At 39.1% G+C, this 14,844-nt stretch overlaps 1 protein-coding gene across 1 annotated transcript in view; it reads right to left on the reverse strand.

The window, feature by feature from the left end:
- cacna1c (calcium channel, voltage-dependent, L type, alpha 1C subunit) overlaps nucleotides 1–14,844 on the reverse strand; it is a 218,339-nt gene that overhangs the window by 67,396 nt on the left and 136,099 nt on the right. The window contains exons 5-8 of the mRNA XM_085437765.1: nucleotides 10,678–10,817; nucleotides 9,271–9,423; nucleotides 6,941–7,140; nucleotides 4,340–4,443 (exon numbers count right to left, since the gene is read on the reverse strand). Coding sequence (XP_085293891.1) covers nucleotides 4,340–4,443; nucleotides 6,941–7,140; nucleotides 9,271–9,423; nucleotides 10,678–10,817 — 597 coding nt within the window. The remainder of the gene's footprint in view (nucleotides 1–4,339; nucleotides 4,444–6,940; nucleotides 7,141–9,270; nucleotides 9,424–10,677; nucleotides 10,818–14,844) is intronic.

Genomic DNA, 14,844 nt, shown 5'->3' on the forward strand with positions numbered 1-14,844 from the left:
AGATCTTTATACCTTATTAATAATTATTTACATATCAACCACTCAAATAATGAAATACCATTCAAGCCAGCTGGGGTTCCATGAAAGATGATGAGGACTGATTCCATGTGATTCACATAGACAAAAGGAAGAACCAAACAAAAGAGTGAAAGGAATTGATGCAGCAGGAACCCTATTCATTTAGGCTGTTGCACTGTTGATGAATTGTACCACCTTTTCTCAGCAGGGAACAGGTGATGATTTCTGGCTGATGCATGCTCAGCTAATATGATAAAAAGCTACAGTGAAAAGTCTGCCGATTGTAAAAACTTACTAAATATTAAAGTTCAAGACTTCATTTATCTGTACTGGACTCCCAGGTGGATCCAGGCCAGCTGGGAAATGGGATTCCTGTGGTGTTTTCTGGGTCTACCCCAGGTTGCAATGTGCTTGGTACAACCCCGGAGGGAGGCACAAAGAGGGCGCCCTCACCAGCTGCACAGCCTCAGCTGTTGTCAAATAGTTGGAGAGGTGGCTCTGCACTAAAGTCATCCTGCATCACTGAGCTCCGAACCTTTTGCCCGCCAACTCATTCTTTCAGTTACTACTCAGAGACATTGATTACAGAAAAAAGTTATAGGTTTGCACCTCACCTGGATTTTGGAGTTTTTGTGCACAAAGAACACGTGCAGAAAAAACAATTTAAGACAATTAAAACCAACGTGACCAGCGAGTGTGAAATATCATATCATTATGATGAAATTCAGTGAAATTGCTTCCAGGTGACAGGAGGGAAGAAAGAACTGAGGAACACTTGATTAAACGGTGCACTCGGGGAAGGTCAAAGACAGGTTAGAACCAAAGATCCAGTCTGAACAAAGGAAATTTATTCAGATGAGGGCTGACAGGACTTGGGAGACTTGGGAATTTTTGCAGTTAAAACGTGAACAAATTCATATTTAAAGGCCTGCTGGAAAATAAACACAGCAAATGCCTCCTTGTCATGAATATTTTACATAGAAGTAAACTTCCCTACGTTCGTTTTGAACATACAAGTGGGACTCTTTTTGAAGCTCAGGTTTAAGCGTTATCTCAATACTCCTAATCAGATTTCAAGCAATTAGCACAAAGGTTTTAAGAGAGGTTGTGTAGGCTGTTAGTGTTTCACTGCTCTCCAGAGATCAAGAACTGATGAAACTCTTGGTATTGTTATTGACTTTTTTTTGGTCATGTCTATTGGCTGGGCAGAATTCAAGTGTTTGAGGATATCTGTGTGAAATTTAGGGGAATGATGGAACCTCAGATTGAACTCAAACCCACAACAGCAGATCAATGAGCATTAGGACAAACATCTATTGTCCCACTTGTCAGAACATTAGCAGGAGATCCAATCCTATTGATCTGGGCTTGTGCAGTTCAGTGCGCATATCCTGTATGTGTGTGTGCGAGTGTGGCCTTGAGTGCTAAAACCTTAGGCTCCACGCTCATTTTCCAATTCTCCACTGTCTCACCTTTCTGTCCTCAGTCATCTTTTAATTCTCCTTTCTCTACCTACTCATTCTCTTTCGGTCGAGCCACTTTCTCCATCCTCTCTGTTTACGTATTACATCAAATCCAGACAAACACAGTCACACCCTATGCCTATGTCTCTACATCCGTCACTCTCCTTCTTCCTGTTTAGCCATTAGTTATTATGCCAATCTGAGACCTACACACACCATGGAGTAACCAGTTGGTATAAGGTCAGGCTGTGTAGTGAGCTGACAGCATCATTAATCACAAGTCAGACAAAGAGTCGGACTACCAAACCCCCCAAGCTGTTTGGTACAGATAGACCTCTATTATTTTCCCTACAATGCTGCTGCCACCTCTCCTGAGGGTATCAAGTCAGATTCAGGTCAGTCAGTCAGTCAGGGGTGAGACATCTGACTCTAAAACCTGTTCCCTGGCAGAGCTGATTTTGGAACTGAGAAGTTTAAGATGTTTTTAGGTGGCAATTGATATACCTCTGTTACTGCTGAATTTAGATACATTTTCTTGCATGTTTTTGTGTATTAACTGCTGGTCTATAAACAGCTTTAATCACAACAGTTCTTAGTTTACATATTAATTCCTTAAAAAAAACCCCAAAATGAAATGGTAGTTTTTCTACCCTGCATCAGTGCTGAAAACAGAGCACTTCACTTCACAATAGCACTAGTGCTATTTTACAGAAACAGCAGTGGAGCCTTGTAGTAAGAGAAACAATACCCAGAAGGTTTCAGTGGTCTTCGAGCCAGATGCTCGAGTATGATTTCACTACAGTCAGCTACAGTGATAAAAAAAAAAAAAAATCTATGTGCAGTCAGCAATGCTCAGTTGGAAGAGTCACAAAGCCTCAGATACATGGTCTTGTAAAGCAACCAAATGGGACTATATAGAAACACAATCTTGTACATGCTTTGTACTCATTAAACGCCAGCAGCAGCAAGAGGCAGGAAGGAGAAGGAAGTAAAGAGATCCCTTGAGCAAAAGACCAGAAGCAAAATTCTCCAAGAGCAGCAAAAAGACAAGAAAGAAAAATTAGTTTCAAACGACCTTTGACCCTGCCCTTACCCGCTTAATACCCCCAGAACCAAGTTTAGCACAAAGAAGGATCCGATGATGATTAAGGTGACAAAATAGACCCAGGGCCACGTGTAACCTACAGCATCATTCACCTAGGAGGCATCAGGATAGGGGGCAAAGGGAGGAGATAGAAGGATGGAAGATGGGAAGTAGATGGATGGTAAAAGAGGAAAAAGTAAGACAAGAAGACAGGGGATTGAAGGAAAAGGCAGGGAGTGGTAGGATGATGGGGATGGGAGAAAGGAGAAGGGGGGATAAGGGAATGAATTAGATCCTTGGTGAAAGTTCCCAACAGATGGAACCGTTTACCTCTGCTTGTTCCTTGCTGGGATTATGGTGCATTGATATTATTTGTTAGTCACTTAGCGTGCCACATGGCAAAGTATTTGGGCAATATGAATGTGAGAAATGATAAAGAGATGCCTTGGTGGATTCAGCGGGTCTTTTAAAACAGTGAAACCTACAGCAGGCTGCGAGTCTCATGGGACAAACAAAATAAATGAATTAATGTATTCCTGCAAGAAAAAAGTCAGAAGTTTAATAATCACATAGGTGATTCTACTTCCACTGTAATTCTTCTTTTTCATCCTTCATCACTGGAGAAATAAGAGTGTAGTTAGACAAATGAAGAGACTGTGCACCAAGACTCCCATGGACTGGAAATAGACATCAAGTCAAAACCATTCTCTGCCGATTTATTGACAATTATTTTTTAACATTATCATCATTATTATTACCATCATGTGTGATCTGCAAACAATGTTTTTTACGGATGCTTAAAAAAATGCTTTTCACTACTCAGTGCAGCCTGCTGTTCCATAATTTCCATATTTAATGCCACATTTCCTCCAGACTCCACTCTGTCCTTATTGTGTTTTACCTGTTGTGCAAGTTTTTTTAGCATTCCACCTCCATGGCTGACTTGAGGGGTGAATTATTTATACCCTAGTGTGTCCCTGCAGACCGGGAGGCGATTGTACTGAAACAGTGTGACTTGGCAGAGTGGGGTAAAACAGCACCCAGCGAGCCTGCTCGAGCAGTATTTGTTGAAACAAAACACACAGCGCAGCACATGCCTTTAAACAAATATAAACACTCTGTGTGTGCGCGCACAAATGTAAAAAAAAAAAAAAAGAAAGATAAATGCTAACTTGCAAGAGACAAACGTGCATGTAAGCTAAAAAACATGTAGGAACACAGCAGTGTTCATTTTAAGTTGAAATGTGTTACGTTTTGGAAATGTGTAAATATTTGTGTGTATGTGTCTACCTGTCCAGCACAGACAGGTGGGCAAACTGACATGAACACGACAGCTAGACGTGGGGTCACTCGCAGCTTTTTCTGAGTGCTTTTGTGTATTTCTTTCAGGCCTGTGCCAAAGGATTGATTGAGTGAAAGAGAAAGGGAAGAGAGCGAATGATTTTGCTCAGTTCAGTGATCATCATTTTATCTTTCCTCAACAACAGAGGACTACGGTTGTCTAGCTCTGCTTTTTCTGGTGGAATGATGAGGTGAGACTGCTGTCAGCACACGGCTCTTATTTGCATCTAATTTATTATTTTACTGGGTCTGTGTGTATGTATGTGTTAAAACATTAATGACAACAAAAAGAGAAATAATAAGAAAAAACTTGCACTTTAGATTGCATTACGGGAGTCTTGTAACATCGTCATTTATCACATTTAAAATAGTAAATAAAGCCACACAGCACACCTACTGCACATACACAAGTGACAACAGCATAACCTCTTACCCGCTCAACACTCCCAGAACGAGATTGAGAACGAAAAAAGAGCCGAAGATGACAAGAGAGACAAAATAGACCCATGGCAGCTCATAGCCCATGGCATCCTGCATCTGAGAGAGAGAAAAGGCAAAGAGGAGCGAAGAAGAAAGAAAAGGAGAAAGAAGAGGAAGGAGAAAAAGGGGGAGTAGCACAGATGTGGAATCAACAGGTGGGTGAGAAAAGTAGGGAAAGAACAGGAAACATGACAGAAAAGGTTTTGTGAAGGTTGACAGAGAGAAGATGAAGTCACGGATGAGTCAGGGCGGTAGAGGTCAAGGACAGGAAAGTGTGTTAGAGAGAGAGAGGTTAAAAGGAGATAAAAGCAGGAAAAAAGAAAAGGAGCGGTGCATGTTAAAAGAGCAGCAGATAGCAATGAGAATGGCATAATTGTATGATTAAAACTGACTATAAGCCTTTTATCCTTTGCTTGGAGAGCAGGCAGGCCACGATCCACAATTAAGAACACTTTTGTAATTTAATGGCAAACCCTGGCTGCAATTTAAAAAATCTCTTTAAACAGTTCCACAGTAACTTAAGTAATTTCATCTTAGATTGGTGAATGGATCTAGAAAGTCTGTGAAGGTTCTCAGTCATCCAGGTCATCGTAGTCAAAGGTGCTTGCAAAGAAAAGCGTCTGGACTTCTTTAAGTTGCTTGAAGACGTTTCACCTCTCATCCGAGAAGCTTCTCGGATGAGAGGTGAAACGTCTCACCTTTCATCCGAGAAGCTTCTCGGATGAGAGAAGCTTCTCGGGTGAGAGGTGAAACGTCTTCAAGCAACTTAAAGAAGTCCAGACGCTTTTCTTTGCAAGCACCTTTGACATGGATCTAGAAACAAAGATACAACAGTATCAAGAGAGATTAATGTGGAAATTGTTGTGATGAATAAATGGGGTGGATATATGTAGCAATCGATGCTGACAAAGTAAGCAGTTTAGCATCCAGGATTTTACTTCAAAACAAAAGTCCCATTATTAGACTATTAGATTACTGATTAGATTGAGGTTGTAAATGCAAAGGTTAGGTTAGCAGATAATAATATGATAAGGCTCTTAATTAAAGAATTTAACACAAAGACTGGGGGACAGAGATAAAAAGGGGAGATGATAAAGGAGAAGGCTGACAGCAGGTTTATGTGCTGTGACAGCAGCAAATGTTGCATGTTGATATTTTGTAGTGAAAGTGACGCTGACAATTATGTAAAATTACAACACAAACAAAATATTGTCAAAGGGCTGGTGCTTCAATCATTCGACTATTTAACATTTTACAGCACGTCAAATTTGTTATAGGCGTGCTGTGGGTAAATATAAACAGGAAACTGCAGTAGATAAGCAGAAATAGCAGAACGGATGTAGAGCTAGTAACTCAACCAACAAGCACATACTGGATGCACATTTTTACGTGATATCCCTACAGTGGCTCTTAAGAAAACATCAGGAAACAGAAAAAACACATAAACCACAGTGAAAGTTTAATAAAACACAATGGAAATAGAAAAAATTAAGCAAAAGTGAAAACAAAAAACAGAATACTTTTGGGGACACTATAAGGTGACGGAACAGCTGCGGAAGTGCCAAGCTAACAGTAAATAGCTAATAGCAAGAATGTATTTACGTTATTATATGAATCATGTGATTAAAACAAAAATTACCTTCCATCTTTTTAAGCCTCACAACACCGATGAACCCTCTGGTTATTTTAAGCGTGTCTTAATGCTTGGCATGCGTTGGTTTCCGTCATTTCTGCAGCTGGTTCGTCACGGTATTGTGTCCCCAGAAACACTTCTGTTGTGTTTTGTAGAATTTTCTTGTTTTTTTCTGCTTCTACTGTGTTTTAGTCAACTTCTTTTTTGTTTTAATCAATTTCAGCTGTGTTTTTTTTTTATTTCCACGGTGTGTTGTTCAGCTTCTGTTTTTTTGCAGTGTTCTTCTAGTTGCTGTTATTTTCTTAAGCAACAGTCCATTTGACCTCTCAGTGCCATGTAGATCTCAAACACAAGAGAAATTTATTTTGCTACTTTTTGTAACTAATTTATAACCATTTTATAAAATGTCAAGCCAGAAAGCTAATGCATTTACTTCCCTACAAGATAAAACTTTCAAAAATGCAATTGCAACAAAGCACTTAAAGCTGTTCTAAAGGTTTGTCCAGCATCTTGAAAGCCCTTTTGTTCTAATTTACCAAGCTCTATTTGATTTGATTAGCAGGGAAACTAGTCCCTGCGGAAATATTTAGTTGTCTGTGGCCCCATGTTTGCTCACTTGACACTGAAATCAAGCGTAGGGATTCTACACACGTTCTAAATGAATCTGCAGCTTCAATTACACAGTGTATTGTCTGCATTAACCTGAGATAGAAGCTAACTCTGTGTGTGTATTTGTTCAGTCTTTGTATATGTACCCACCTTTCTAAAACAAGTGTTTTTGTTATTGTGTTATACTCCTTTCTCAAAAGCACTCATCTGGCACTGATGTTACAGATACAGTAAAGAGGCTCCACGCACCAATCCCTCTGGTACTCAGTAAGCCACACAAACACAAAAACACTGCTTTGGTGTCCGACTCACCCAGTACAGCACATCCGTCCAGCCTTCCATGGTTATACACTGGAACACCGTTAACATGGCAAAGGCAAAGTTGTCGAAGTTTGTGATGCCGTCGTTTGGGCCCTCCCACCCAACTCTGCACTGTGTTCCATTCTGCTTGCAATGTCGACCATAAGCTCCATCAGGTGCACATGGTGCTGGCTTTTCCTCTGCAATAGTGCCTGTGACAAAAGAGAAAAAAGTGGCAATGGCCATTTTTTTTAATTTTTCAGATATCTTACAAATAATGTCTTTTTTGTTGCTTTAATGATGCACTGTTGAGGAGGGTCAGAGGTGGAAAATTAGACTGAATTACACACAAAGATCATTTTCTGTTGTACGAGGGAAAAAAACAGCTCAACAAGACAGCTATAATTTATTTAGAAACCACAGATGTAGTGAGTTAAACTTCATAGAAAAAGCCATTTTTAGCTTTTACCCATCATGATTTTTAATGTAGAAATCAAGCAGCAGGAAGCCAACTTAAAAGTAGCAAAAACCACAGATCCTCGAAAGCCTGCTTGAGGCATGCTCCAAAAGGAGGTCACTTGTCAAGGATTCACATGTTACGATAACCAAATTTATAACAGAAATAAACATGTTTAGAAGCTGGTATAAAAACATTTTGTGCTCTGTAGCTTAAGTCTGCTTTGATGCCAACTGTAAATTTTCACATAACCCACTGTTTTAAGTGTATTTTGCATTGGTAGCACGTGCAAGTTTCACTTCCAATAACTCTGTAACTTTTTAAGATTTTGTCATATTAAAACATACTGCAAACTATAAGTTGCTCACTTTTTTTCGATTGTGTTTGGTTTTAAGCCTGTTTTTCACTCGTCAAAGTTAGCATCTCATGTAGCAATGCAGTGACTTTACACAGGCCTAGAAAGCAGTTGGCAATTGTCTGCTAACCACTGGCTGCTAGGATTATTCCTTACTGGTTGCAAGAGGTTGCTGGCTTACGCTGTGAAATCAGTTGCTAAGCTCCAGTCATACATGTCTAGAGACCTGTCAGCTACCCCCTGTAATCAGCGATTGCCAGGGAAAAGTTGCTTACAATAGCTAATTGCAAAGAGGTTGCAAACAAACTGCCTTGTGAATGCCACTAACTGTGAAGACATGAAATATACTGAAATATGTTGATTTCTGTGGCAAAGCACCACTTACTTTGAAGGTGAACTGTCTCTGCTTCCAGTTTGTGTCATACTTTTTCCAGTTAGTTAGCATGTTTGCTGACAAATTGGAGCCTTCCATGCAAACTATGGGTGACAGCATCAATCTGCTAGCAACCAAAGCAATTGCAAAGAAGCTTTTGGTATGGCACCTGTTTGCAACAGAGTTCACCCTATTTGCCAGCACTAGCAATAGCAGAAGCTCCAAGCTTCAAAACTCTAGTCAATGTTTCATTTCAATGGAATATCCATGTACTGTACTATTTATGATATATAGTGGCGACTGGATCCTTGTTATCAAAATTCTCCTTGAGATCATGACTCCTTATGCTTTTGTTTACACAGACTTGCACTTTTTTTATCGAACATACTTTTCGAACTCAGCTGCTTGTCTTTTGAACTGCAGATCCCAGCAGGAGAGATTTACGCCCATCCAAGCAGTGCTCACTGAACATTTTGATTTTTTGCTACGGGAAGCTCTGTTACAGATTCAATCCATTCACATAAAAAAAGAGGTTGAAAGGCTAAAAGGACACCATGAAATAACACCAAACAAAGGCACCATGAAAAAAAATCAATGTGGAAAAAGTGTTTTACTAATTATACAAAACAAGCTCTTCAGGGTGATGTATAGGATAGCAGAGTATTCCACTGGCACTTACCCTGTGGAACGCTAATGCCTCTCAGGGGATGTATAACACCATCATAATAACACTCCAGTCCATTATACCTGAGGCCCTTTGCTGAAAATTGTTTCAATCATTTATGGCAGCTGTTGTTTCAATTATTGCTGAAATTGTTCCTGCTCAGAAACATAAATGATGGTTTGAATAATTAATTGATGTGATCATTTAACTGTTTAAGGTTTGTTTGCTGATAAAGTTTTACTGTAGAGTTCGAATTTATGCAAAGCTCAGTCAAACCAAAGACCTTGAACACCAAAGTTTGCACTTTGTATGTATGTGAATAAATGCTAACTGAAGCATGGCTGCACATACACTTCAATACATGCTTTGATCATGTATCTAAGCAACTGAAGTGTTGTGTGCCATTGGCTGTGTTTGATCGTGCATGTTTTTATTTATATCTGTGCATCAGTGCTTATAAATAGGTATTCTACGAGTGAGTGTTTGTGTGTACCTGTTAGGTTATGAACGCAGGTCTTGTGCATCTTGCCCATGAAGAGCTCCAGACCGATGATGGCATAGATGATGATGACGAAGAGGACCAGCAGGGCGATATGGAGCAGAGGAACCATGGCTTTGATTATGGAGTTCAACACTACCTGTAAACCTGAAGGAGGCACACATTTGCTAAGAATCCAAAAAGGCATATGAGAGTGTACAGAACATTTTAAAAAAGCATACAGTTCTTATAAAATCTGAGGATTGGAGACTTACTGTCATTAAAAATCATTACTGCCACCTCATATACCAGCATTGTCATAATGAATCACCATGCAAGCACTTAAGCTGGCTGTTATATTTCATCTGAAGCTTTAATATTGCTTTTGTACAGATATTCTACTGAAAAGTATGACTTCTATTAATTGTAGGCAAAGAAAAAAACATGGTATTTTTAAATGCAAATTTGTCTATGAGCAGAACACCTTTCCAGTTAAATTTAATAAATGCTTTAATGAACAAAAGCTCAGTGCTCTGCATATTAATAACTTAAAACAAGAGGAGCAAAAATATGTTGCTGCTGAAGAGGCGTAACAATACAAAAGGCAGTAGGAGAAATTGTGGGTTTATTTAACTGACTAATTTGTTAAAACAAACTAAATTAAAAACAAAAAAGCTCACAGGCTTGCGCATATAGGCGAGACCAGTTTATCAGATTACACTCGTATTAATTTAATCAGTTACTCTTTTGAACTTTTTAAAACGCAACTGCAAAATTAGTGTGGTGTCATGGAGTGAGGAACACTTAGATAGTTGCTGGAACAGCAGTTTTTCCACTTTTCAGTCGTGAATAACTGGCATGGCTAAGACGTCTTGATTGTACAACCTCATGTTTTTCTTCCTTTAATGATCAGCCTTTAATAAAAAGATAATAAATTCCACAGCACATAAGCAACTGAACACCATCTGTGCGCAAGTCAGCTGGCAAACACGCTGTTGATCAGTTGCCACGACTGCCATGACAGCCCAGTGATGTTGGACAGCGCACAACGGCACTCAGCACTTTTACACCAAATGACAAAGTGATAGCTGTGCACTTGCATCCTCTGCATTTGTCTGCAAGTGTAATGCACATAAAGGTGGAAACACACTATTTTCATTAAGAGTGTCTTCACAGACAAGTACGCACATAAATCGTCCAGTTCTGAAAGCCTCTGCATTTCTGACAAGAAGAAGACTGGGTGTGAGTATATGTGTGTCATCATGTGTGGCGTCAAGCACCAATGCAAGCTTCAATCTCTGGTCCATTCCACCCCCCACAACACCCAATCACCATTCACACCTGATCCCCAGAGCACCATTTGTGCTCCTGCTTTTCTCTCTTTCATTCTTCTTTTTTACTTCCATAGCTCTCAGTACTTACTCGGTACTCCAGAGACCAGTCTGAGGGGTCTGAGTACTCTGAATGCCCTCAGAGCCTTGACATCAAAGCCCGCCGCTTTCCCTCCAATAGGAGTAGCCCCATCCCCTTTTGTGGCCTGCTCCAAGATTGCACTGAATAACCTGTAAGACAGAAGGTAATGACTTCAATAACCATCAGTTTCACATTGACATCCCATTTCCACATACTAGAGAATCTATGAGAGAAAGAAAACAATAAAAGAGATACAGCTGTAAAGGCCCCACCACAGTTGGTGTCATTATGGCCATGTGTTTTACATCTTTGTTTGCCACTTTAGACATTGTCAGTAGTGTTGCACAATATCAGGTTTCAGTTGAAATAAAACTTTTTAAACACTTTTTTCATTAATTCTATACTAAATGAATCACCAGTGGAAACATTGCAATATAAGTGAAATGTGCTTACAGCAGCCAAATTTGGGAACATATTTTTAGAAGGTAAAGGCCTGGTGAAGTCAACAGTGTCGTTTCACAATTTGACTCTTGAAGAAACTCGAAAGCAAAAAATAAAACAGCTTAGCAAGTTATCCTTCCAAGAAAACAATCGAAAATGTTTCATCTGTTCCTTCTGTCTTTCGCAGATAAGGAAATGTGAGGCATGTGGCTTTAATGATTTGACAGTCAGCTCCACAGATGCCTGTGCATGACTGTAGTGAAGAGAGCTGCACAGTCAGGTTATGTGGTACTATGCAGAAAAACTCTCTTTTAAAATGTCAAATGTATTTTTACACTGTTGCCCTTTTTAGTTATTACCCTCCATGAAAACAGAAACATCCAGCCAAGAAAGATTTAAGCAAGAACTACTCATGAGTTTAAATTAATGGACTTTGACCAAAATGTGTGAACACTTTACTTTGGTGAAATTCAGGCCTGGGACTGATTTATTATAGTTTGGGTTACTGACTTTTAGTCAGAGTGACCAGTAATTACCAACCTTGGGACTGAAAGGACATCATTACAGAAAAGGGCCAAAACAGCTAAACAGGTGCACTCTGAGGATGGCCTTGATTTTGGATTTGAAGGGTCACAAGCCAATAAGGTTGGGCAGCACTGTTTTACTGTAGAGCAGTAAAAGTTTGTGGTAAATGTAAAGCGAAATGTCGTATAACAGTGCCCATGAGTGCAAACCGAGGTCGGTGAAGTCATAATTTCTCACATTGGTCTGCAAGAACTTGGGATGAAATACAACACCGATCCCATCAGGCAGGGTGTGGTGGAAAGCAGAGGCCAGTGCCCAGAAATGTCTTGAATGACATGATCAGCAATCACACTGTACTCTTCAGGCTTCCATACATATTTATCAGTGTAAAGCAGAAGTATAATCTTCAATGAAGAGCTAAATATGCTCTTTTTAACGCTCCCCCCTTTTGTTAACTGATATCCCAATGAAATTATTGACATACATCCCTTTGGTGTAAGTGACTCACAAGCTTGAATTTATGTACGTCCAGCTGAGCTTATCGCTCTCCCCTTCCTGTCTCTGGCTCTCCGACATCCTTTAGAAATCACCATACAATACCATTTTCCAGCTAGCGTGGCTCAAAGGCCAGTCAGTGGCACGTTAGTCATGGAGAATTATCAATTAGCACAGATGAAATGGCCACTTGAAAAGGCCTCTCAAAACATATCTCCCTCTCTCCCTCTCACACTCTCTCTGCCTCTCTATTTCGCACTACCTCCCTCTCAATTTGATTAACTCTCTTTTCCTCTCTCTCCCCCTCTCTCTTGGTGGGAAGCACTCCTTTGAAACTGAGCACGAACAGTACGTCAGAGATTCACAATTTTGCACCACCAGCATGTTCTTTTGTTGTAGGGTGTTTAAAGGTAATTAGAGCCTTGGAGTGTAGCACCACATTGTGAGCTGTATAGATCCACAGCTAAAGATAGTACCAACCGCACGCATTCAGAAAGAGAAAAAAGGCTGAGAGGTCTCACAGACGTCAAAATGTCAACACCGCTTCGCTTGAGAAAAAAATATTTACACTTAATTATTACAGTTTTAAAAGCTTGAGCATGTTTAAATAGTGATTCTTGAAGCATGTAAATAACACTTGTAGCAAAGTGTGATAAAGTAAAAGCAGAGTCTCTGCTTCACATTTAGATGGCACTACAGTCCTTGATGCACTGACTCACAACTTTGAACTGATCATGTGTTATGCTGCAAATACACATACTTTACACCTTTAGATACCTTTAGATACCTTTGTTTGTTTGTTTGCTATCCTGCGAACAGAGAAAAATTGACTGACACATATTTGCGGATTTAAATAGTCTGTATATATCTACAGGTATTTATTTGTTCTTTCCTTTCTAAGTGAATTGAATTAATTTTATTTTTGTGTAGTTATCTGTGTGATTGTTTGGGCCTTGGCCAACTTTGCTTGGATCAGCTGGTTGTTGCGTTTGTGGTGTTCTAAACACGTGATATATTGAAGGATGTTTCTACTATATCTCCTTTTACATTTTTTATTTATTGGCATAAATTGTCATAAATGCTGATATCGACAGTTAATATCTACTGATAATATCAGCCCACTGATAAGCCTAATTTAGCTCATTTTGGTGTACGAGGTATGTGGAGTTGCTATCTAGTATTACTATCCTTCAAAGGCTCTGATTAATAGTCAAGTCTCTAGAACAGTGATTCCCACAGTGCAGATCAATGACTGTATAAAATCTTTTACACAGTCATTGTGCAGGAAGGAAACCCCTTGTGGGCTGTAATGGTACTGCAGGTGAGCTTCAGTAATAACAGAAGTATTTATATTTATATAAAGGTATGTATTTAGATAAAAAGTGGATCAAATCGGGTAATAAGAGATGGTAATGATATTGATCATTACCCTGATCTAAATTTTTTATATTGAAGGTTTCCTCGAGTTTGGCCAGCCTAAGATACCACAGTTTATTCTTAGTGTATAAATTATTTACTTTTTTTCTTTTTCTTTTTTTACAAAAAGCTACGACTGACTCATGAAATATTATACCAAACCACAATACATTATATTATCTCTTATAAAAGCAAACATAGTCTATAAAACTCTTCGAACAAACTGTCACAAACTCTGCGCTTATAATATAAATGAATTGTTTTATAAATTGTTTTGTATGCGTGAAAGGAAAAGTTCTTTCCCAGCACGTTTTGTCATTCATCTTCAGTATCCAAAGGTGTATGGTACTCCTGTGTAATCTGAACATATATCTGTGTAAATACACACAAGTTTGCTTCACAATAATTTCTAACATTCTCCAAACAAGAAAAGTTCAATAGAGGAAACAAATTCTTTTTTGCGGGTCAGGCCATGAAAGTTTATTCACATCACATTCACTGTCGTCTTTAACTCGACAGCATGGAAAGTATTGCCTGTAGTGCCGAATCTGAGTGAAGTATAGTGAGTTTTTCCACAGGCTTTTTTTTCCTGTTTTTTTCCCCTCTTTTTGTTACAGTGTAAAGCAAAATATTCATTCAGCTTGTATTAATTCTGCCCAAATTTTACATCCTGGAGTACAGTAAGTGTCACGTGGTAGTTTTCTGACCCTGTAAATGCTGAACAAATGAAATAGATAATTTTTTTTTGCCTGAATCCTTCACTCTGTATTTTGTATTGATTACACCCTGAATACAAGGAGGGAAAGTAAAATGAAAGAAACATAAAATTGCATGGGGAAGGAGATGGACCTAATATATCTGAGGAAAAACAAAAGTGGAAAAAGTGATGACAAAGAGTGAAAGAGAGAAGTCAAAAATGAAGAAGCAAGGTATGTATGAATGCAGAGACCAAGGTTCTTAACATTTATTTTCCAATCTGATCTTTAAGTTACTAAAATTGAACGTGGGTCTTTTTTTTTTAATTGTTAATGATTATTAAAAATGTGGATGGGGTATGGGGTACACATTTTTTTCTGTGTGACAGAAAAAGTTTGAAAACTGCTGAACTTGAGTCTCATTCATATTCATATTGCGCATGCACACATGAACACAGCCTGTTGAATTACTGAGCCTTAACTAATGACCTCTCAGGTAAGTGCCAGCCAAGTGTGGACCGTAGTATCTATGTGTGTGTGTGTGTGTGTGTGTGTGTGTGTGTGTGTGTGTGTGTGTGTGTGTCTCTGAGGTTGCTCAGCACCA

This window comes from Copadichromis virginalis, linkage group LG17 (assembly GCF_057382275.1).
Source record: "Copadichromis virginalis isolate Kocher_CV1m ecotype Utaka linkage group LG17, C_Virginalis_male_GT1.1, whole genome shotgun sequence".
NCBI classification, from domain to species: Eukaryota; Metazoa; Chordata; class Actinopteri; order Cichliformes; family Cichlidae; genus Copadichromis; species Copadichromis virginalis.